Here is a 27,024-nt window from a genome sequence, read left to right on the forward strand (position 1 = left end):
GAGTAATCAGTAGTGCAGGCTAACATTGCAAATGGCGACTGTCAACACAACACGAGATAATAAATTATGTAAAAGTGCCTTTAGCCCGAAGCGTTTAATTTGCACTCATGTATCATTGAAACATGCAAATGTCCATTACTGCCACGTTGGACAGTGTAGTGCTGTAATTATTTATAGAAGGACATTTGGGATTGCTTTGTTATGATTTCAATAAAGTATTTATATCTATGAGATCAATCTTTACATAAAAGCATTGGACTAGTACAGGTGACAATGACATGTTTAAGTAAAAATATATTTTCTTTTCATAAAAAAAAATAAGTAGCAACATGCTTTCTGCTATTTTATTCAACTCAAGATATTATTGCTAGTATACTTTTTAAAACAGACGTGCAGCAAAATACTAATTAAGTCACACACTGTGTTATGGACTTTCATCTTCAAAATAATTTAAGAAACTTATTATAAACTCCACTTCCTCGCTGAAGCGCAATTTTGCTCCAATATCGACTATCGACAACCGGTCTACTAACTTATTTTGTATGAAAACCTGTCCAGTGCCCCAGCAGGTAATATAAGAACTAATTCTTCTGAACATTAAAAATGTCAAACTGCTAATATTCGATAGTACCTGTAACTGTAGAAAATCTTACTGCTGGACATCACAAATATACAGTTTATGTTAGTAATATACAAAGCATTGTAGCGGAAATTTCCGGCAGATTTAGTTTAGCTTTATACAGCTTCTACTCGCAACCGAATCATAAATTCGACTTAAGGCGAGCCACTCTCGAGTGCTATAATATACACTTTTAAATCTCTGTTTATTGCTAAAGTAGGTTCAAATAATTCTTTAACTGCATTATACTGTTGTTTTGGTGCAAAAGCTACTGTAACCTGAATTTGCAACAACTAATATTATCAAAAATATTTGCGTAAAAATACTCCTTTTTAAGATAGCTTTTGGGTTTTACTAATATTTAGTAGAAAAAAGACTTAATTCGAATCTCGCTACATGATAAGTAGTACTCTTCATGTAGATTATTGTGCACAAGTTATTACTCCATAGAAACAAATAACTACGCATTTTCGATGATTTTCTCCGAAGTCCAGAAAAGCTACATCATAATAGGATATAACCCAAGTAATATTAATATTCATATATTAATGAGCATATCACACCCACCCTAATGTCATATTAAATAGAGTGACATAATTACACCACCATATCAAGTTCTTCCATGAGTTTATGGTGATAAATCGTCGTACTAAGGGTATTTCCTCGTTGAAACACGACAACGACGTGCCTGTCGCGTGCATGTTCTACTTTCTTAATTGTGGTAAGAATTTTTCTATAAAGTTTCGGACTGTTTTGAAATTAGAAATTAAGTACAATGTCAGGTGCACATTGTACGTAATTACTAGGTAAACATAGGTTTAGAGAATGCGGAGATAAATAATTTCATACAATGAAATAAAGTATAAAATATCTTACGTATGCTTAGAGCTTGATTTCGTTATGCTTTTGCTTTCCTCGTCCACGACACGATAGCAACAGACTTTTGAATATTTTTCATAAGTAAATTAGTGTCCTCTCGCAATAATAAGAATTTAAAAAAGTCTTGCGCAGTCGTAGAACTCATTGAGCAAGCCTCCTAAGTAGCACAATGAAAGCTCAGCGTCAAATGACGCAGTTACAACACAAACAGATTTCATAATACGGCATAAAGTATTAATGTCTGAAATGAGGTCGGATACACAGCGATAATAAACTGTTTATTGACTCCCGGAGCCTCTTGTTTGTTTCTTAATAACTACCTCAGATTTTGTGCCATTCATTTTTGGAGATATTAATTTGGTATTAAATATTGTCGGTTATTTGTTTAATCGAAGAACCAAGCATTATATAAGTCATGGCTTTAATAGTAGTAGTAGTCCTATAACACAACTTTATGATGCCCTTACATAAAATACAAGAGAATTTTCTATGATTTTTAAATTATAAATATAAAATTTTCACTCTTAGTATCAAGCTGGGTCTGGAACATTTTTCTCAAGATCACAATAAGTGGTCCTGTCTTGAACCAAAAAAAGGCTGATAGTGACTTAATGACAGCAAGATAATCCTTTTTACAGTGATTTTCTAAACGCTCGTACTTATACATACTTACTTTATACAGCACTCAAACTTACAAGCAGCCACAAACCACACAAAACGTTACCTCCTTACAAAGTCACACACTAAAACATTCTCCAATATCACAAACATTTCAATAACACAGGTTGTTCTAAACAGGGACATAAAACCACGACGTTATAGTTTTATTGAGTAGTTATAAAACAAGAATGAGAGCACATACGACTCCGGTACACGACAGTAGCCGTTGAACGACGCTAATATCGTAAACACGAGGTTTCACTGCACAACTATTATATATCTCGTGATTTCAAATGTACCGTTAAATTGCTTTAAAGTCGTAGTTTAAGTTCTTGTTTATAACTAGCTGTTTAGCTTATGAGAAAGGGGGATTTAAACTCCTTTGCGGAAAAGTTATAATCCAGCTAACTTCTATCCGTTTTTACTTCAGTCACTTTTTTTGTATATAATTTTTTACCGACTTCAAAAAAGGAGGAGGTTCTCAATTCGTCGCGATATTTTTGTTATTAATGTCAATGACCTGTCTGTGGCTACCTGAAAGTGTTGTGATGTCTAAATGCCTTTAACAATGGTAGTATAAAACATATACCATTATTTTTAAAAATAACGGCGACTCTCAGATTCCACTCCAAAGTTAGCGTGAGTATGGCAATACTAATAATTATGGTCTAGAAAAATTACCGAAATAGGATTAAAGCGCGCGCATCTTCTTTTAATACATTTTTGAGTGTGAACATGGAACCTAAGCCGAAATAATATTTTAAGAACGTCTACAATTACTAAAATTGGCCCTCATACAAAAAATACGTGTAGGTATAAGGTAGGTAGTACTCAGCGAACTCAAATCAATTCACCACCTGCGCACTCAAAAGACTTTTATAACTCGTTGACGTAAGGATTACCGTGTTCCGTGACACAAAACCCTTAATTACTTAGCCGTGAAACAACTGAATGTAAACAAAACACAACCATCAATATATGTAAAACTTTTCCGTTACTGAGTGACTAATGCCCGGTTTCTGAGGTACATTTTGCGGTAGTTTATCTATTCAATAGCGTTGAAACTTATATAAAAAAAGGCTATCGAATGGATAAACTACCGCTAAACGTACCTCAGGAATCCGCGGGTAACTGACTGATTGACAATGCACAGCCGAATCTACTACTAAGCGTAGAAAATTGAATTTTGGTATAAAGATGCCTTAGGAAGTGCCTCTACACTTCCTAAGGCATTTTCATACCAAAATAACATACCAAAAACCTAAGAAAAGATTTTTGGAAATCACCGAAGGGGTAAAAAGGGAGATAAACTTTTATATGAAAGAACTGTAATAAAAAAAACGGGTAAACTAAAGTCCACGCGGACGAAGCCGCATGCGGCGGCTAGCTCTGTATAATACTCTCAACATAAATTATTCTAAGAGTTTATTAGATAACGATCGAGGCAGTAACATCGGTGTCAAAGGTGTCATGAGGCTTGGCGCATTAATAAATAAGTATATAATGTCCGTAATATAAGTAGATGGAAGGATGAAGATATCAAAATATGAAAGTGAGGTTACATTTGGTTTGTGTAATGATGTGTTTTCGTGACGTCAATGTGATTTGGGTGAAAGTTTTTATTCGTTTTTTAATAGTTTTTAAATAAGAAAGTAGGATGAAAATAATAAAATATCAATTAAATTGATAGAATACGAAAAAAGATATAAGCTCTAGTAGTAATTGCGGATTGTATTAGAGAATTTTATGCACTACCATTACGAACATAATTATGTATGAAATGAGAAAATTAATAACGATAATAAGGTGAAGCTTCACAAAACATACAATTAATTTTAAATCCTTGGAAAACTTCCTTGGATTTTTGGTAGAGTAAGAAAGTTTTGACCTTGATTCTGTATTCTAAACATAATAGTTGATTAAAAGTCAGTCTAGCTAAACGCTACTTTACTTACTACTATTAAATCTGGTTTTTCAGTTGCGATTCTGATGATTACGTCACTAGTTGTCGCTTTTACTCCTCCTTCGAAGCACTGAGCAGCAAATTTCAAGACTCAAAGGAATTTAAAAGCCTAGGCCACAAAGCGTTATACTGCCTCAATATCCCTCTAGGAATATCTTCACAAAACTAAATGATATCAATACGACAGTCATGAACCTATACAGAATAAATTCATTGTACCAAGTTCCTTAGGAGCACGCTTAATTGGTATTATGCTTGCAATAAAAGAGAATTAGGTTCTGAAACGCTATTTTCAGTCGGGATCCTGTCTTGAATTTTGATTGGCCCTCCGAGAGAACGGGAGGGCCTGCCCTCAGTAATACACAACTTATTTCCAACGCCCGAATACCGAATAAAAAAGTAATTTAAAAAAATATGCGTTTTTCATTTCGAACACAATACTTAATTTTTCGTAGCGAAATGAAAATTGTATTTGATATGATGAGTTTGCCGAATCGATCGTAAATTTTACTGAATAGCTTTGGATATTGGAGGCGGCTTATCTAAGATTTTTCAAAGGAAAATACGTTGTGATAATGGAAACAAAGGAGATGAGGTTAGAACACTTGTTGCGTATTATCAAGCCGCTGATCAATCTTCAAGGCACTTCAACTTATAATAAAAGCCTGTCTAAAAATAATCCAGTTTACAAATCCGTACTTTTTTTACTCCAAAAACGGATCAGATAAATTTATCGAGTCAGACTTTATATTATTTGAAGCCATAGCATGCGACTCGGATCCCGAAACAAATTTGGTAGTTCTGATTTATATAACAAAATGATGCAGTAATGAAACCAACAGCATTTTTTTTATCCTCTCAAACGTATAGTATCTAATATTTACAATACAATACTATCCGTGGACGTTTGAAAGGTTAAAATAAATGCGAAATTTTGCAAGTATGAATAGACGTATGTATGTTCGTTACTCTTTCACGAAAAAGCTGAAAATAAAATTTTAGTACATTGGACTAACCCATAAAATACTTTTCACGCGGACGAAGTTGCAGGCAAAAGCTTGTAATAAATACTTCAATTCTAATAAACATTCGCATTATCACAGTACAGCAATCCCACGAAATACTACACATATAGATACATTATACATATATTTTCATATAAAAGCCACTCATGTCTGCACAAACAAATTCATATTCACGTACAATATCTCATATTTATCTCCCATTGAAGATGAAAAACATTTTAAGTAAACAACATAATAAATAATATACATGCAAATGGATGTATATAACTACATATTTATATTTTGCTGTGAAACGAGACAGTCGGTGAATCAAATTACTAGACGAAGAATTAGAAATGATTTTGGTAAACTCGGAATTTGTCTGTAAAATATTTTATTCTGATTAAGCGAAGCGCCAATAATATGTACGTAAAATAAACTTACTATCAATTCTAATCCAACACATATTTTTCATTTTATCTCTCCCGTAATGTTTCAATAAATTAATAAAGTTATATCAGTGCGAAGAGAAACAGCATTGAAAGCATAAACAAGGTGTAACCTAGATAAACATCAAAGACCCACATCTCACGCTCCACTGAACACATTAGACACAAACAAGCAGAGAAACTTAGCGGGTTATAGTTCAACAAAACTGGTGTAAATAACACACAATTAACATTGACAACTGTTTCAAATGATTGTTGGGGAATAGTATAATTGACGTCTAATTGAACATGTATATTGTATTAGGGTTTATATTAATGTATATTAGAATAAGAGAATTAACACGAACACGTATTTAACCTTAGAATGCCTATGCTAGTGCAACCTGCGCCGAAACTTCAAGTATTCTAAAGCAAAATACGTGTTCGCGTAAATTCCTGTATAATATTGTGTAATAAACATGCAACCCGAAAGTTTAAAAGTTGTAATTCACTTTATAATACAAGATTTAGAGCTATTGCATATTGTCCATTTGCCACGCGTCAGTACTACAGATCTGTCGCTAATAACAAATCGTCATTCTCGGCACGTCTCTACCCACTGCACTGCTCCTTCCGTTTGCTCCGGTAATGCCCAATTCAACCAATCTGTTCTAAGTAACATTTTAACAATGGGGTTTCATGATTATCGAATAATATACGGGAAATAACGTAAGCATGTATTATATTTTACCCTGGTTTTCTTGACATTTACTTGAAGTAACATTGACCGTGGTCGCATAATATATTCAAAATGTTTTCATCGCTTCATATGATCCGCATTACCGATATCCAGCCATTTTACTAAAACTAGCTAACTTTAGTACTAAACATGAATCAATTCTTTTGTTATAAACCTTCCAAAGAAGTTTTGATCGGCAATATTTTAGCAAAAGCACTTCCTCGTCATGTAAACAGAGTTAGTGGAAAACAACGTTAAATTATGTAGCTATTCGTTTTAACTTAAACACTAAAAGTACTTCAAGTTAAAGTAAAGAAGCATAGCTGTTTACCGATACTTTTATATATTTTTGACTCAAGAGAAATTGGTCTTCGAAAAATGCAAACATAATTTTAGTATATCCACAAACAGGAAAATATTAAGGTTGTCGAAATATATGTAAACGGCGGTATTTCGTTTATTTCAAATTTTGATATATCTATTTAAGTAGTTACTTACACATATTTTTTAATATACGTTTACTTATAATTAAAACTGTGAGATGAAAACATTTGTATACAAAAACTTTAAGATTCATTGAGTTATATTAAAAGACACGAAAACTAGGATTGTAGTCATATAGGCGGAATAAGTCATCTTCAAGTTTTGTTATTGATTGACTAGAATGAAATTAAATTTCGTTGTATCAACTTTAAAGTCAAAAAGATTCTAGTCTAGCACTCTTGGTACGACACCAGTCGCACGATTACTCCTAGTCGTAAAAACAAACTACGTGTTTTGTTTTTCATTAACTTTTTAAAAGCTGCTAGTATAATAATAAACTAAATCCTAATTAAAACAATAAACTCGCAACAACAAAAGTAACAGCATTCCCAAAGAAAATAACCTTTCCTAAGAGGCGAACGTTTGCAATGAAGAAACGCGTTCGACAAGGTGTCGATACATAGACATAGTATATGACAACACATTGATTAGACGGTTGCACCCTCCGTTCACCCACTTCCCCAGTTTCCTACAAAGGTACAGTCAGCTCCATAAGTCGCTTTACACCTTTATATTTTCAAAACCAGTTTATTACCAAATGTTAATAAATACATGAACAAAATCAGATATAATTAGTTCGGCTGTTCAAAGCTAAACCTAGCAAGGGACATTTTTATTCAAACACCTTTTTTTTTAACCAATATTTCAAATTTTTTTTGCTACAACTATGCCAAAAACAACTGTATTTCCATCTTATATAGTGGCTTAGTTTACAACAGCCGCACGGATCGATCTCTGAGGTTAAGCTACGCTTGCCGAGGTTGTTCCGTGGATGGGTGACCATCTCATACATATCGAGTTCCTCCGTGTTACGGAAGGCACGTTAAATTGTGGGTCCCGGCTGTCATTTTCGAAGATCTTTGACAGTCGTTAACAGTAGTCAGAAGCTTGAAAGTCTGACAACCAGTCTTACCGAAGGGTTTCGTGTTAATACCTAAGTAACTGGGTTGTGGAGGTCAGATAGGCAGTCGCTCCATGTGAAACACTGGTACTCAGCTGCATCCGGTGAGACTGGAAGCCGACTCCAACATAGTTTGGAACAAAGGCTAAGCGAAAAAAAAAAAAAAAAAAAAAAAAATAGAATCAAAGTTATGAACATGCTCACACCTAGCAAGTTTTGAAATTAATCATTTCGATCACCGTCAAATGTTTTCTCGATGGAAAAACTACAAATATAGAGTTTCGAAGAATATGTTCAGCGACTTTTGGAGCTGACTGTAGAATCTCAAGGAAGACAAGATGCGGACGTACGCTTTATTTATTCGCTCACGTGTTGAATACACTTACGATATTACCATGGAATAATGTCGTTTCATGAATTTATTACGCTTGACTTTTATAAGTTTTTGTTTGTCGTAACAGCTCAGGGAGTATATTTCATAATGTACTTTGCATACGATTACGACATTTTGACTTTAACCTTCTTATTACTATAATTTTGACACTTTGGGACATAGTAATAATGGTTTAAATATTTGAAAATATACATAGATAATAAGCGGTGTTGCAATCTTTTGCGTTTGTGCTATTTCTTTTGTCGTATCTATACTTTTAGTTTAAATGCAGTGAATAGAGTTCGTAAGATTAATATAGGCTTGTGTTATAGACAAGCAAATGCTTTCAATAATTATGAATACTTGAGCAAAATTAAATAGATACCTATAATCTTTTTTAACATTTTCTTCCCCTAACAAAAAGGTGAAAAGGTCCCTTTTATTATAAACGAGGAAAATATTTTTATACTAATTGCTGCGCTGGTTACTATAAAAACTGTGAATGGCTTTTTATAGAAAAGCCAGTGGACGTTTATAAAAGCGATGGAAACAGAACTGTGAATGACCGGCCACTAGGCACTATTATAAACGACTATTTCATAGCGCCTTTTAAATAAAAACGTTTTCATAACTGTACAGTCGACATTCAGTTCTAAACAAGGAAATAAACCGGACTTGTTTGAAGAGAATATTACAATGTCAACAAGATGTGGGTAAACTTTATAAAAGTCTTCATCATTATCATCATCTTGTACGTGATTTTCAAACCGCTGCAAGTATTCGACCTGCACACATTTACGCCAATTATTCCTGCTCCATGACTTTTCCGTTCTATCCTACTGCATTGAGTCTACAGATCTTCCAATGTTTCTTATTCTTGAGAATTCTACTCTTGATTCATGAAGAACCAACTATTTTATACTAATCTACTTGTTATTTTCTCTCAGCCATAGGCTTGTAGTAATCCAAGTCACTGGTCAATCCATTGTCAATTTTAGTTAGTGTTGCACAAATGCCTGAAGTCTGTGCTAAGTGTCTATACGCTTATTAACTTCCATATTATAAATAATGATAATGAATAATAATAAATATTTATGGACAACTCACACACGGTCATTTGATTCCAAACTAAGCAGAGCTTGTACTATGGTAACCAAATAACTGATAAACATACTTATATACTTCTAAATACATACTTATATAGATATATTATTATACATTAATACTTAGTCTTAATTTGTTTCATACAGCGTAACTTTTTATAGATAAGTTTCGATCTCGTTGCGTTCGAGTTTATTCCAAACTTTGACTTAAAGCAGTTTAACAGTGAATTTTGAATTATTTTAATAAAGATTCGCAGAACTCGGTTTAAGGAGCTTTTAAAACTGACCGAGATGATTAACTTAAAACTAGCGAGTTGAGTTAAATTGCAGATGTCGAATAAATTTAATTGGGGCGTTATATGTATATTTGTATCGTCTTGGCTATAAGTCTTTAATGAAGACTAAGGTTTGTGAAGGTCTTAAATTGTAGTCAGAGTTTTCTATACTCGTGTGAATGCCGAGAACAAATTTTAATATTTCCTAGACCGCGAGTTATCCTTAGAAGTGACTTTCTTTTCAAGTCGATCACAACTCAAACATAATTTGGCAACCCAAACAGTTATAGAGAGTAAAATTCTGCTAAAAGTTATGGTATATTATGATAAATATAATACAGCTCATGAAGTAGTGACAGGCTGTCAGTTCTGGTTGATCTAGAACTATCTACGCGTCCAACAATGGCCCTTTTCAGTTCACTTTTACTACCTACGCTAATAGATAAGGAACCCACGCTTTCTTTGTGTTTGTTATTATTACATCTACAACTCAACACGGTTTAATAGTAGGCACTAGGGCTTGCAAGTATTTGAATACTATTCGAATATTCCCGAAATAAAATCTGAATATTCGAATATTTGTAAACTCTGGTAGGTAAATAACTTTTACATTGCATGTTTTCTTATATACGGAAATTAACGCAAAAAGGGGTAAGGCTGCGACCATGGCGAGCGCAACCTACGTCAGGCATTCTAAGGTAAAATGCGTGTTCGCGTTAATTCCCGTATTCTAACCTAGTAGATACAACCGCAAGTGTGATAAGAACTTTGAAGGAAGTAAGTTACTTGTATTTGCATTTTTAGCAATGATTATGAATTAATTTAAAAAACAATTCGTTAGCAAGGACCGTTTTTGAAAGACAGAGAAGCAGTCTAAAAAATCACGCGAAAAACTTATTAACACTCCGCGAGTACAATGTATTGTCGATAACGCTGAAATTGCCGGCAAGCAATACCAAACGAGTAATCGTATTATAAATGAACATCAAAATATAGGTCAAAGTTCAACGATTTATAGAGAACGATGGAAATACTTCCACCGGATAATAATTCTGCAGTCCCAGCAAATCTATTATAGTTTGATCTATAAATAAGATGTCTGCCGCTGGCGTTCGATGCAGCTGGCTTTGTGCTTAAGTGAGGTTTTAGCTTACCAATTAGAATAGTCTAAAGATAGACCATGGTTTTGAAAGCTAATCTATTCCTGGAATTAAACGACTTATTGATGTTAAGTCAAGATTTTAGAAACGTAAACACGTTTACATAGAGTTATTATTAGTTTACTTTTACTAAAAGAATAACTATTCAATACTTTGGCCCAATTTCACAAATTATTATGGATATGTTTCAGGACAAGATTAAGATGGCCTATAAAATGGAATTATGATAGTCGTTTTCTCTTTATCTAGAACATAGTTATCTGATACTAATTCATCAGCTTTGTAACAGATTAGGTACTAATATCGTTATTTCAAATACATCTAAAACATTGTTCCAAAACATTCTACAATATACATCCAAATAAAAACAAAGTGAATACGTCATTTCCTATTCAAGTCAACACACCTATGAATACACCTCCACAAACTTCGTAATCCCTGAGCCAAAACAGGCAACATCTAAAAATAGACTTGCCAACTTTTGCATTAACGCCTTCATTTTTATACACCCCAATGTTCCATACACCTACTAATCGACGCCGACCCTCTTTTATGATAAATGCTTAAGTGCAAAATGTCTAATACTCGCACAATCCATCAAATTTGACGTACGCCTCCCACGTTATAACACATTTTTTATGCACCTTCCGATTTATAATTATGATTTTGGATTGAAACAAAACTCTAGAGGATTGTGTTCACTTAACAGAGTGGAACCGCGTGATGATGTTGCGCTCTATTAAAAATTTAAAGTAGATTAAAACGTCTGTTTAATTGACCTAATAAACATATATTTTGTCGAGTGTAGGAAATTATTCAGTAGTAACTTTTAACTATACACTTTAAAAGTTAATATGTCGTCGACCTAAGTTAAAAATGCAAATCAGTTATCACGATCCATCAATAGGTGAGATAATAAAATCGACTAAACATTGATTAAGCAGCTTGAAGGTTTGGATTACACTACTCGAAAAAGAAACAAAAGTTCTAATTTTAAACTGTCGCAGCTTAAAAATGGTTGACAAGAATTCGCGCCAAATCGTCTGCAGCCAGTACTAAGCAGACGCAAGTGACGCAGGGCTTTGGGTCGGTGCGGTGGCTCAGTTGCCAGTCTGTTGGCCACGTGACCGGGCGACCTTGGCACCCGACATCCGCCCACGAGTCTCGACTCTCCGAACGTCCGCCCAGACGGCGCCCGATGTTTGTTACATTGAGAACAAAAACAAAAAAATCCTATGACGACATGTCCTGCCTGAATAATTTGTTTCCTAAGCATCAGAAATATAAGGTTATGGTCGGAGTTCTTACAGAAAAAAAGATTAGTACGAGATTATTTTATAGTCTTTGTTCTTATGAAAAGTTGTATTTAATAGAAATCTTTTCTTCGTTTCAGATTTGGTTTCATTGTATAATAAGGAATCATTATTTAGATTTATTTAGATAGATAGATTCTCTTAATCACAGGATTTATTAAGTCTAGTCTGTCGACAAGGTTCATTATCCCACATTATCCTCTTTATTCAGTAAACAATCACTCACAAAGATACGAAAAATGAGGCCAACTGATATACATCTTGCTAATCATAACATCGTGTAGAACATCCTTTTTATGGGCCGTTATATCCTAGCTATGTAGGACAGTAGGCATCAACGAAACATGGGCCAAGAGCGACCGCATAACTCATGCTTACTCGAGTGACCTAACCGTAGATTCTCAGTAACCAGGACGTACAGTTTGGCAAGGCTCTGTAGCCAGACAGGCGCCGATACGACATACTTGTGATCACTGCCAACTCGACTTTATATCTTTCCTTTATCGATTATGGGAACACAGAAATTTCGGATATAAAACTATTTTTTATTCTTCTTCGCAAGGATGGCCCCGCCACTCTCGTTGACAAGGGTTTTCGCTACGGAAAATGTTTTACGATGGGACTTTTACATTGTTTGGTTAAATAACTCGATGGAAGATGTCGCGTTTGTTCCTTGGAGAGAAGAAATATAGACAAGCAGGTGTCGGAAACATTTTCGCATAAGGAATAGACGCAATTGATCACTGACGCGAATTGATTGCGCCATTTAAAATTTTTAACCACGGACATTATAATAAAGCTTAATTGCGTCATTTGTTTAATACTCCACACCACAAAATATTCAATCAAATTTAACCGCCATTATGTATCCTGAAAGCACGTTGATTTCAGGAATGAATGCTTGCCAGTAAATTAATTGCGAGATCGTTTATAAAGGCATATTAACGCATAATTAATTAAACTGTAACAAACCGAAACGCCACATTTCAGTTACAATTCACACCGCAAATGTGCGATGCGAAAGTTCCGCGGGACGTTTTACAAAGTGATAAATGAACCATTGTTTTTTTACCGCAAAAAAATGTTTATAAAAGTTACGTGTACAAGCATCGCGCTTTTTTGCTGCCCAGATTCAACAAGTACAGTTCGACTATATTCTCATCATTGGTCTTAATGATATCTGCTCATTCGATATCGGTTACTGTAAGTTAAACTTAGTAGTAATTACTAAAAAAGAATTAATGAGAGTCTCTTGGATAGGCGTGTAACTTTTTCGTCTTCATTCTCAGTTACCATCAAATGAGATGGGAGACATATGTCCCTATACTAAATATAAAAAAAAAACAGAGATAAACTATGTAGAGAGAGTATTGGCCTTCAGAAAGCTAAAATCAAACTGTCACGTACAATTACTAACGATAGAACTGAGTACTCACCGAAGGGCGGTTCGAATCTGCAGTCGATAAAGAGCGCATGACCAGTGGGACCATTCGTGCCGACAACTGCACCACCTCGCATCATCAACTGCGCCTCGAGTTCCACCCAGCGCCCGCCGCACTCCTGCTGAAGAAGCAATGTATACGTCACTATCTAATGTTCTCAGAATTGAAAAAAGTCTCTAGAGTGCTTATCGTCAGGAAGTGATCACGTGCTAAAGTTGATACATCATTTAATCCCTTTAAATTACTTTCTATTGCTATATAAAATGTACGGAACAAATATTTCTTGTTATTTTCATCTTTAACAAACATGGTTCAAAAACGTGTTTATCGACGTTTCACAATATTTGTTCCAAATTATTTGTCCGTACAATATCGAGTGTTTGCGAAATATTTTCGTGTTTCCGTGATTTAACGGGTTTCACCGAACTCCGGAACTTTTTAATTAACGTGTTTTATTAATTGTATTTCGAAATTATTTACTTATCACAATGGTATAAAACATCCAAAAATAACAAGCCTGGCTGTGGGATTTCCCAATTATTATTTGGTTATAAAGCTGGTTACTTTAAAAATATTTCTTTGCTTAGATATTTCGTAAACATAACATCGCTACTAATCACTAGTATAAGTAGTATTGTTTCCTTTTGCTTTCTTGCAAATTCTTTTATAAATAATATCATTTTTATTTATACTACTAAATCTAGGGGAGAAGCCTTTGCTCAGCAGTGGGACACAGAAAGAGGCTATTTATAAAAAAATTGACTATAAAATAGCCGAATCTTGTACCTCATTCTTCAATTGATTACGTTTTTGATTACTCAACCTTGCAAGACTATCGATCAATGAGTACAAATGCCTATTAGCCTTTCATAACCATGAAAGTTCCTCGCATGATATAATCAACTCTTCAACCTCGGACTAAGTAGTTGTGTTAAACGATTATACACGAGTAAGTACCTACACGTGCATAATCGTTTAATATATAAACAAAATAGTATATGTATGTAGGTACTATTTCGCTTTTTTTCGGCCATAGTTTTTAAATGATCATATAAACAAAAATAAGGATTTTCTCAAGCCATTTGTTTGTTACTATATAACTTTTTATTTGGTTACAAGCCGGTGCTCCGCATGTGGTCTCATTTAATTTTGATTGTAATCTGAGGAACAGTTTTTGTTTTATTATATCTTTATATTTATAAGTTTAAGCGTGATTGTCCACATTGGTGATGTTTTTTGTTTCATGTCGCTTATAGAGTGACAAAGTTCTCGTTCCTCCACATACTTAATTAGAAGGCTTCGATCAAAACAAAGTTAGGTTTCAAGTTGTTTTTTTGTAGATATAATTTTTTTTCAATGTTGCTAATAAAAATACTGTATATTTGGAATAAACTATTGTAATCTAACGAGCAGTTTCAGAGATTAGCGTGTCTAACAAAATTTACATAGAAATTCTCAAATTATTCCTAACATCGAATGAGGAAGTAAATGCAAAATGCAAATGCAGTAGCTCCCAAAGGCGGCTATGTTAGCCAGTCTCATGATAATATAAAGCAGTAGTAACAATTCCAGGAACTTGGTTAGAAACCGTATTCTAAAAGGTAAAGCGATTCCGTACCCTCAATTGGACAGGTTAAACGACTTTAAATGTATAAAGAAAACACAATTATATTAGGTAGAATGTTTACGTTTGTGTTGTAGGTTTATTTTACTTGAATACATTCCAAATTTGTGTCTAGCGTACGTTAAATCGCATAATAATGCTTGTAAAATATGTTCATCTGCCTTATTGGTACATATTCGTAATACATACTAGTGAAACTAAGTCACTGACACGCCAAAATTTGGATGCATAAGTAACACTTTTTTAATATCATGCAATGCAATTATTTGTAGGGTAAACGAGCTTTTAACATAACTTTGATATATATGCGTGTGGCCATAATACATTTATATTTAACTCATTTTGCGTTGACCAAAACACAATCATTTCAAACACACACAGAACTATTGACAACGGAGACTAAGCTCACCTTTACAACAATAACTTTAAACATAGTAGTACCAATGCAATACGACAGTAACATTACAATACATCGTCCATACTGCGTTCAATTCACTCGCGCTCATTAGCTAGTGCACGGTTCATTTATATTTCACTCGTAATCTCATCAATTGCTTCATGATTACTGCCCTGCTTACAACTATTACGTTTGATGCGTAAAAAAATAAGGCAAGTACTTATTGATAACAACCTTTTAGTATTTGAAATTGTTTTTGTTTTACACTTCACGAATGCAACAATTTAGTGCAAGTGACAGTCGCGTGGTTTGGTTAAGTGTTTATTTAAGATATAATATTCACTTACTACAATACCGTAAAATTGTTTGAACAATTTTTATAGTAAGACGTAGTCCTAACGCTCTTACGGCTGCATACTCAAATGACACTATTTTGAGTGATACTCAAAACTATTTACATCGCTAATACATATGAAAGTGCCAGTGACACGGGAATGTGTAACTTAATATTGAGTATCATTTAAGTATTTAGCCATTTAAAATATGTAACCCAACTCACTAACCACTAAAAACCAATGTCTCTTTTAGAAAAGATCTGTACCGATTTGTGTGATTATAAAATCCAAATTATACTACATTTCATAGCGGGCTTATTTCTATTTTATCACCTATACTGTATGTGACCTATGCATTAACATCGATGGAATAGTTTAACTTGTTATTGATTGAGTTGGAGACCCAGCTGTCCTCGACCTGTCAACCGCAACGATTGCAATAAAAAAGTTCACTAACTAGTTCTTATGCAGGTAAAGTAGGACAGGAATTAATCAGAGAGCTATAGCTTTCTATCAAGTGTATTAATCCTTGGGTATCGGAGGCAGAGGTATTAAAAAATACTTCAACTCATTTATGTTTAACTATGAAACACGGGTAACGTGGTATTCCAAAAGGAAAATTTTAGTCGAAAATATTTGTGGCAATATGTTTAAGCCACGTCATTCCTAATGTTTTATTATAGCGTTACTAGTTACTTAGTTTTTTGTAGTTTTATTAAGAAGTAAATAAAAAATGACAAGTTTAACGGAGTCTTGGAAAAGAGTGATAACTTATGGTTCTTATTCTTCACAATTAGTGCGAGTGAAAAGTCCAGAGTCTGTTTTACCAAAATGATTTACCCCTAACAAAGAATCTGCTTTCAAAAAGTATCAATATCAAACTTAAAACATAACATATTATGAAACTAATAATAAATTGAGGTGTTCACTCGAGTAACAGGTAGCAAAGTCGTTCCTTAGAGATTATCCTCTTAAACATAATTTATGAGTTTCTACGTCCATACAGACTATGAACACCAACTTGTGTCAGGAGTTTTCCTTTGTGGTTTTAAACTTAATAAACTTCATAGAGTTATAGTATGTAGTTTAAATGCACTTATTATGTATAAGCTCGTAAGAAGTTGGTTTAATTCTAGGTAGAACTTTTGTTTGTGTGAAGTTTGTGTTTGTTGCCGCTAGATGGCGTTAGGGCAGCTTTGTTTGTGAGACGTAGCAGTTGTAGAGTTAAGTAGAGGATCATTTAAGATTTAGTTTAATAATATGATTGATGATCTTATGAGGGATTTATTGATACTTTCTAATGGCGTGGACGATCTTAAATACATTTTGTATAATGGGGAGATTATAAATGTGGACTGTCAATCGAATTATACGCAGAAGATGGACATCAAAAAAATACGCTAGTGCATTTGAGAAGTGGTTTAAATAGTGGAAAATTTGCAGCTCAGTTCTAGAAAGCCTTTTTTGGGTTGGGATGCTACGATAAATGCTGAATATTATAATTGCTCGTGTACTACAAAATAATATAACAAAAGAAAAAGTTGACATTTTAATTTAACTTAAATATGTTTGCAACAATATACTCGTGGTCACCACAGTCCCTCCACAGGTATTAATTAAAAAAGCGTCTCGTAAGCACTTAAGTAACCGTTCCAAACCGTAGCGGTGTTGACGCGGCAAAATTAAACCTTTTATATATGCAAATTCCATACAATTTGCTCTCTCTAGAGTGGATACTGCGTACAATATATCGAGACCGCTTCAAAATTACCATGAAAATTAACTACCATTGTTTCCGAGTTTAAAAAGCTTGCTCGAATCTCAATTTTTAGTTCATTCCGCTTTCGTATATTCAACTGCTGATCTCAGTCTTCCTGAATACCATCGAAACAACTCGACTAAAACGATAACTTTATTTTTTTACCACGTATAAAACCCGTTGTACATCTTAGTATTATGTGAACATTAAAGAGGTTTCAAGTTCAATTCCCGGGTCTCTCCTAACTTATAGAAGATATACTTTTTCAAAAGTAGCTCGAAAATTGGTAAAGTACCCAGTAATGATTGACAGCAGTAGACTCGCTCTCTTACAAATGACAAATATTGACAAAACCGGAACATGGATGTATTTTATACACTTCAAACTACAGCATTGGTATAAAACGTGTGATATAATGTATGTTCTGCTTTAAAATGGCGGCACAATTCTCGAGTGTATGAAATAATTAATACAAGGTAGTGTGTATTGATTTTGACTATTTTCATAGCGACCTTGTGTTTCAGCATCAGTAAGCAAGTTGTTTTGTAACAATGTGAAACTGCTCGGTACCTGAGGTTGCTAACACATAAGTAATATGTAGTTTAGTGTACGTAGTGGTCAGTACATTACAAATATAAATACAGGGTGTCCCAAAACTCAACGATAATCCGAGACAGGATGAAAGGCCAAGTCATACCGGCTATAGGAAAAATAAAAAAAAAATTCCGTATCACTTAGTTCAGCAATAATAGACACTTTTCAAAAAAGTTGAAATTCCACACCCTTGGTCGCATTTTCAAGTCCTGTGATCACCAATGTCACAATTTCGCTGTGTTTTTTCGAATTTCGTGATCTTAATTAAATATGCTATTAGTCGTATAACAAACTAGCTGACCCGCGCAACTTCGCTTGCGTCACCTAAGAATGGGTCAAAATTTTCCCCGTTTTTGTAACATTTTTCGTTGCTACTCCGCTCCTAATGACCGTAGCGTGATGTTATATAGCCTATAGCCTTCCTCGATAAATGGGCTATCTACCACTGATTTTTTTTTTCAAATCGGACCAGTAGTTCCTGAGATTAGCGCGTTCAAACAAACAAACAAACAAACACACAAACAAACAATCAAACAAACAAACTCTTCAGCTTTATAATATTAGTATAGATTAATGCACAAAACATTGTTAATTTAATAAAAAAAGTTAAGTTTTAGTGAGTCATCTTTCTCAAAAATATCGTTAGTCAACTTTGACGCTTCATACTGAAAAAAAATGTACTACACTACCCTTGGCAAGTTATTTCAAAAGTTGGCGCATTTAATCAACATTTCAAAATAGTATAACACTTGCCACTTTTCTTGCCATTAAAATTTTTATTTTTATTTGAACGAAGAGTATCCTCGTAAATGGATCGGACGCAGTGGTACAATTTTATGGCATCCTATTTCCCTCGATCTAAATCTAGTAGATATTTTTTGCTGGGAATGCATAAAAGAAAAAAATTATTCAAAATCAATACAAAATCTATCATAACTTCGCCAGAAAATTGGCACAGCGTCAGAAGAAATAAATGCAAGGAATTTTGCTTGACTGGTGAAAAAATCTTTTGTACGTCGTTGCAGAGCCTGAATTCATGATCACGAAAAACACAGCGAAATTGTGACATTGGTGATCACAGGACTTGAAAATGCGACCAAGGGTGTGGAATTTCAACTTTTTTGAAAAGTGTCTATTATTGCTGAACTAAGTGATATGGATTTTTTTTTTTTATTTTTCCTATAGCCGGTATGACTTGGCCTTTCATCCTGTCTCGGATTATCGTTGAGTTTTAGGACACCCTGTATATTATTATTGGACAACTCACACACGGTCATTTGATTCCAAACTAAGCAGAGCTTGTACTATGGTAACCAAATAACTGATAAACATACTTATATACTTCTAAATACATACTTATATAGATACATTATCATCCAGGCTCAGAACAAATACTCGTGCTCATCACACAAAGATTTGTCCCGGGTGGGATTCGAACCCACCACACGCGGCGCTACGGTTGTTGGCGGCGAGGTGACCGCTTAAACCACTGCGCCAAACGTGCAGTTGACTATTGCATTGGCTTTTTTCTTAATGGGAAATCTTTGGGAACCCCGTAAATATTTGTTAGAGTTTGATGTAAATTTCATAAAACTTTATCAAAATTGTCCCTAAGGAAGAGAACTACTTTTAAGTTTATAGAAAAGCAGTATCTATTTTGTCTTTTGATAAAGAGTACACTTCCAATATGTCATAATGTGCACTAAAGTCTTACTCGTTTTTTTTTCAAAACTGTAAGTTCTTATTTACCTAAAGCTATAATTTAATACTAATTAAAATTCCTACCGTGAGCTTTGCCTAATAAACATTTCCATATCTTAATTTAAAACAATTAATCTGAGAGGGAAAGCCTACTTTTCCTTTCACCCTTTTTTATTGTGATTACAAATTATTTTGTCTGTTTTTTCCTTAAGTAGACATATTGAGGAAATCGTGATATTATCAAAAGAAAAGTTAAATTATGTTTTCTAATTAAATGCTGTAATTGTAATAAACACCTGAATTAAATTCATCATGCAAATAACAATCTAGTTAATATAAACAAATAAAGATATAACGTCCTACATTACAATAAACAAAACGAAAAGGACTCTGAATTCGAATGTCAAAAAATATTCCAATAATTACTAACGAAAGAGTTTGAAAAATAACTTTTAATATACCGAACCTTAAATAAAAGTACTAGCTGATGTTAATAAAAAAAATATTTAAAAAGGCCATTACTTGAAAAAAATACAATTAAATATAAAACTTTAATGGCGTTCTGTCATAATTTTCGAGGCACATTGCCAGTAACAACTCTTGACAACAAAAGAGGATTTTTGTCGTTAATTAAAATACGGACTTAATTAATTTATTATGAGAACAAAAGAGTTGACATCTTTTGTTATGAATAGTAGATGTATCTGCACTGAATATGCAACTATACAGGTATTGGTGATATTTAATAAAATGCTTAAAAGCACGTATTCGACAAGTTAAAAAAATATTTCTTCTTCGAGAATTAGGCCGTTCAAATAACGCTGATATACATAAAATGTGCCTCTAGGTTGTAAAATAATATGGGTTGCAAAAATAGTGCCTAGCATCAAAAAAGCGAAAAAAAAGGCCTTGGCCATGTACAAAGGCTTTTAAACTTTAAATACATGCAACTTTACCGAAAGGATTATGTGTGCACAATGATCCCTTTGATCGTGTTATGGTGCACCGAGGAAATACCTTCTAAATGGAGCCTTAAATGTAGCTACAGTTTTATTCTTAGTTTATTTATTAAGTTATTTTTAGTCCAACGTAACTATAGTAGTTTATGTAGTAAAAAAGCGCAAGTTTTTAACTTCTTACTTGTGATATTCCCAATGAAGCGAAAAACACGAAGTTCAAAAGTTTAATTGTTTGTATTTCAAACTGCCATGAACAACATTACAAGCTCCAGAATATAAGTCAACACTACAGGACTAGTGCCGAGATTGTTTCTATGAACAATAAAAAAATATTTCTACAGTCCTAAGTAAAAATTACACTTTTACGTTACAGTAAGAAGCAAAAATATTTCAAAATTAAAAGCACTTTTATGTTATACAGGTGTGAAGGAAACTCGCCTTCCTTATACTCGTATGTATGCTATTGGAAGAGTTTTAAACTCATAATAATAGATACTTGTGGAAACTCAAATTACAAATTATTTATTTAGAAATATGCTACGTATCAAGACTTTCCGCACTGTATACATTAACTAAACCTTTCCGACTTTATTTCAATCCTAACCACACTAAAATATCAAATATGTTTATTCAGCATCGACGACAGTTTATACAGGCCAGTGTAATATATTTTTCTTGAGTCCGTTACATGGAAACGTACTACCCTTCCGTTTAAAATACGACCTTATTCTAAATAGTTACATAAGGCAATTTGTTGGGATACGCGCGCCATTGAAGGAAACATTTAAAGGGATTGCTCATTTGAACGCAAGCTCAGATGCCGACGGTGTATACACGACACTATAATAAGTATATTATTATATATTATCACTGAATATTTTTTTGTGATAGGCCTTGAATTTTTGATTTCATCTTCATTTGTATGTAAATGTACGATGGTTAGTCTACTGAGCATACTCATAAGAATATTATACCAAATGATAAATTTGTAGGTAGGTATTAAAAAATATTTAAAACCAAAACAGCTTTGAAAATTGTTTGTTGTTTGATAAAGGTTTACCTACATAGTCAGAAAGTCATAATGCCTTACTTTTTTAACTGAGGTCAATTTTTATTTGTATACCAGTTTTCCGAAGAATCATATTGACGTTTTTGACTGAACTCCAATAAATTACCTATCAAAACGAGTCTTTAATTCTATCAATCAAGTTATCAAACAAGCTAAAATGAACACTAAAAGTGCAACAAAATATTGTAAAACATATACATAGTTCATGTAATTTGTGTTGTAATCCTCTAAACGGCGAGTCATAACAAACGTGTGAGCGGTGAAGGTAAACTGTAACTAATACAATAAATCGGACAAGTTTGTTGTTTACGATCATCCATTAACAAACCAGGAAGTGAGGCTTAGTTTCTGTTAGACAGGTAAATATTGTTAGGTATTTGTGGTCAGAAACAGAATAAGTTGAACATGAACATTCTTCCAGAAATTAGTAAAACGCCAGATTAAATTCCCCATTAGTCTATCTCCTCTATTGTGTGGACTTTTTTTAAAGAACTTGCAAGATATTTATATTTGATTATTCCTTTTATATAAATTAAAGGTAGGCTGTATATTAAGTATAAGTAACTTCGAATTCATTTGAAACCGTTACTTCAACGGTACTTTACAAATGTACCTCTATAAAATGATTACTAAAAAAGATTGTTCTATGTTAATTTCCAATACAATTCAACGCGGACGGGGCCGCTGACAAAAGCTAGAGTAACCTTTAAACACTAGCACAATATTATGTGTCATACCTCGTTATATGCGACGGATGTAAGTGGCAGGTAGTGGTAGCCTATCGCGCGGTCCCAAATCACGCCTTTGTTCCACACCTCCACCAAGAGACCCTGGTTGATGTCGTTGGTTTCACTGCAAGACAAAAACATTAAATTAATATCATTATTACGAAAACAATATGGGAAGTGGCTGAAATATAAAATTACCTGTAAATTGGTTACACAAATCTATAATAGTAAAGTTAAACGTATTAAAATTAAAAGTGTCAAAGATACGAGTATTTTTGCGTCGTGTTGAAATAGATTTAATTATGTTATGATGTCAAGCGGGTAAATAAGAGATTTCGCATTTACGTGTCACAAAAGTCATAACAAACGCATATACAAAGTGAGGTAACCATATTTATTTCGACGCAGAATATACAATGTACATACCAACGTAAAGAAACTGTAATCTACCCATCAAAATATAAATGTGCGCTAATATCTACAAATATTTTCTGATTTCATATACTACTGACAACGGTAAATGTGAACTGAAGATGCTATCAGTAGGTATTCAGAATTGAATGTAAATTACCCCGGCCTCGACTAGAGCCCGCCAGAAATTTTCTACAAAACAAATCTAAATCCGGGTCATCGACCCCGTGACGAGACGTTTTCTTCAAAGCAAGAACAAAATTGAACTGCTTTACGTGACCTTAATTACATTCGTAGGTATATTTTATTTACTACGATGAAAAACATTACTTTGCGTAAATCTAAGCCAATGTTTATGACTATGGCAGATTAATAACGCATCTTACGTGGTTATCAAACAAAAGATCTCGTTTCAACATCTGCACGTAATAAATATAATAATATTACGATAATCATAAAAATGGATAGTAAAAATATATCGAAGATCTATTTTATTACGGGAGCCTTTTCCATCATATCTACGTATTATCTATACTAATATTATAAAGCTTAAGAATTTATTTGTTTGTTTGAACGCGCTAATCTCAGGAACTACTGGTCCGAATTGAACAATTATTTCAATGTTAGATAGCCCATTTATCGATGAAGGCTATAGGCTATATATCATCACGCTAAGACCAATAGGAGCAGAGTACCGGGAAAAAATGTTACAAAAGCGGGGTAAATTATGACCCATTCTCTCTTATGTGGCGCAAACGAAGTTGCCCGGGTCAGCTAGTTGATAATAAACGGAGATCTATCCCTCGTCCGCCATTATGATCGACAGCTAACGCCATCTCTCGAAAAAAAATACAACAAATCTAGGTCAGGTGTACATTGAAGCTCATTAATTTTGCGGTCGGCGACATCGCGATATTCTTTATTGTGTACACTGGCTTAACTAGAAATAGGTTGTTGCTTTTAAACTTAATTTTGTTTGCTGGATAAAAATATACTCTAAAACAAAAAAGATTTGGTCATTTTTTAAGTTATGATGATCTTAATGTTTTATTACAGGGCGCTTACTTGTTGGAAGAATGATAATGACAAGTAATACGCGTTGTTTTGAATAATTGATAACATAATTTCATTCAAAAACTTTTATTATAATTAATCAAAATTCAAAATTCTTAACGACCATAACCCGCAGGCTTATGCGGCTTACGGTAGGTATGGTGGCTTGTTTGACACACCTACTTTATCTTTTAAATTCACAGAATTCTTAATAATCCGGATAAATCACGATAAATCATGGCTAAGGCTCTACTCACTCTTCAAACTATAGTTGTCTCATTAGACATAATATTAAAGTACCCAAACAAGCTTGTAGGCGATTTATATACTGATATTAACATGGACTTATTTACACTAAATAACTTGTTATATTACCCTAAAGCTAATTCAGAGCAGGAAACAGACACGTGTACCTTTGTACATAGAAGTATGGCCCGCGGGGTAAGCAATTATGATATAATCAAGCAATCTTACTTAAAATGTTATTTGATGTTGCTACTGTTTGTACGGAAACTGTGTTGGACATTACTTGGAAATATGAGTGAAGAGGTTAGAGGTTTATTTCTTGAAGGAGTAATGTTTTGATGATGAAGTTAACAGCATAAATAATAATATAATATGCCTTTTTAATTAAACTAATAAATCTCATGCTGTTTCTATGTTTTGATAGTTGGTCAAACATACGCAATTTTTCGAGACTTGCATATTTATTAATTCCGAAATATACTATTAAGGTTAATATTATAATTATGTTGAATGCGATTTATAAGATAGTTATGTAGGCATGCGCCTGTTTCACATCTTACAGTAAGACTATTATTCAGTAGATAAGGTGACAACAAATGTACGATAACAAATCAAGTTCGGTAAGCTAACCAATATTTTCTGCAGGTGATAAAGCCGAATAAAAATCATAGTAGTTTTGTTATTGAACCAAATGAAACTTCATATTCCCAACTCATGTCTATCAACAATCATAACATCACAAAAATACTACGTCTAACAAAACGCAAAGCCACACTGATATAAACGTACAATTTATTATTAATTATACCAGTTAGCCACGCCCCCTCGTGATTTAACACGACACCACACCGCGCCCAGCAGCGCAGCGTGACGTTGTTCCGACTTGATCCTCAAAACTTATCAAAATACACAAATGTTTACCAAAGAACGACTCAAGGGATGTTTTTCCTTTAAAAACGGTTTTACTGGCGTTTTCACAAAGTTGATATTGCTCGATAGAAAAGTAATGGGTATCTTTTTTTAGATTCTTTATTAGGTCGATACCTTTCAGCATAAACATTGTTTTATCAAGATCTTGATCATTATGGGGAATATGTTAAAAAAACTATTTAAAGTTATACATAATCACGTAAAGAGTAAAACTGCCTTGTACGAGTTGTCAAATAACTTGTGGCTATAATTATTTTCGTTTTACATAGTTACTATTAGAATTGTTGCAAGTTAAAAGTTACTCCCAACAGTTTCCTGTTTTATTTTAAAGCTATAAGTACCGCAAAAATACTTATTTTTCTCAGGACTATTTTTAGTCTTCTACTAGAATACCTAATAGGTAACCTAGATATTCTTGACGTAGTTCTAACATTGCTTAGAGAGTAAAGTGCCTACCACATGTCATATTAATATGATGTAATTATCCCGGTCCTTTCCCACATAGGCTGTGAGGTAGCCTCTTAAAGCATTGCGATTCCCATCAGAGCGAAGCCCTTATTAATTAACTACATAGGTATAATTGTTATGAACATATACTAGTAGACTCTAGCCTGTGTTTCATGCAATATTTTTAATGCAAGTTGTATTATGTTAGGTACTCCTATTTTACTGATACTTTATGATAATTGTAAACCCTATTTTAGTTCTTAAATAACATGTTTTATAATGATTTGACTTGAAAATCAAAAACCGTCTATTGTCACAGACAATCACGCCTTTTTTTCTATAAAGCCACTGATCGACCGACGAGTAAAGCTCCGTACTCACACAGGGTTTTACTCGATCGAGCTAAACTGTCGAGTAAAACCCATGGCATGGGCTTTCGTCCACACATTCAGCATTTATCTATCGAGTGAGGCGCACCGTTCAGTATTCACCGGTCCATTCGAGCCAAAGGATGTCTGTGCTACAAAGGAAACGGTGGCTGTATTTAGCAAGTCTCGCAGTTCTTAATTATAAAAGAATTAAAAAAAAATGAAAGGAAGAAGAAAAAACACATAAGGAGGTACTGGGTTAAGGATTGGTTAGATCGCCACTCTGATCACGACGACCATCAATGGCGGACTGACGCTCGAATCGCGCCACTCGCGGTTACGTACACACGCTTGAGTCAAGCTCGACGGCTCGCTTCGAGTAAGTGCGAAGGAAATTAGTTTTATTTAATTCCATCGAGCCGGCTCGGTGCGAGCCTTCGAGCTGTGAGTTTTGCGGTCCACACATTGATTTTTACTTGAATTCGAGTAATACTATCGAGTAATACCGTGTGTGAGTACCCAGCTTAAGGGTGGGTAAGTTATGTCAACATACTCGACTTGATTAGGAGTCTCAAAACGCAAATAAATGCAAATAAAACACACACTAACAGTATCATCTCAGGAAAATATAGCTTTAACAATTTAATGACAGTATAAACATAATGTATTCTCTTCTATCCTAGTATTCCACGCAGTAATTGAATGAAAATATCGTGTTTCTTTGCTCTCAAAAGGTGCTCGAGACTCGATATAAAATTAAATTTCTTTCCACCCCGTCCTACTTATTAAGGCTAACTAGGAAGATAGAGGAAACTTGTTTATGCTATAATTCCACCTTGTTATTGTAAAATAAATAGCTATTTGCCACAAAGAGGTCTACATTAAATAAATAACAACGGAGAAAAGTAATAGTGGTTTAAAAGCATTGTGAACGACAATGCAATAGAACGTCCATATAATAGATTAGTTTTTAAAACCCTGCACTCACAGGACGTGAAGTA

The 27,024-nt window shown here is 33.8% G+C and overlaps 1 protein-coding gene across 4 annotated transcripts in view; it reads right to left on the reverse strand.

Annotated features, from left to right (window-relative positions):
* LOC142978874 (protein unc-13 homolog B-like) overlaps positions 1-27,024 on the reverse strand; it is a 373,594-nt gene that overhangs the window by 265,686 nt on the left and 80,884 nt on the right. For all 4 annotated transcript variants that reach the window (XM_076123478.1, XM_076123479.1, XM_076123480.1 and 1 more), the window contains exons 4-5: positions 22,578-22,692; positions 13,397-13,523 (exon numbers count right to left, since the gene is read on the reverse strand). In XM_076123478.1, coding sequence (XP_075979593.1) covers positions 13,397-13,523; positions 22,578-22,692 — 242 coding nt within the window. The remainder of the gene's footprint in view (positions 1-13,396; positions 13,524-22,577; positions 22,693-27,024) is intronic.

The sequence above is a fragment of the Anticarsia gemmatalis genome, chromosome 15, assembly GCF_050436995.1.
Source record: "Anticarsia gemmatalis isolate Benzon Research Colony breed Stoneville strain chromosome 15, ilAntGemm2 primary, whole genome shotgun sequence".
NCBI lineage: Eukaryota > Metazoa > Arthropoda > Insecta > Lepidoptera > Erebidae > Anticarsia > Anticarsia gemmatalis.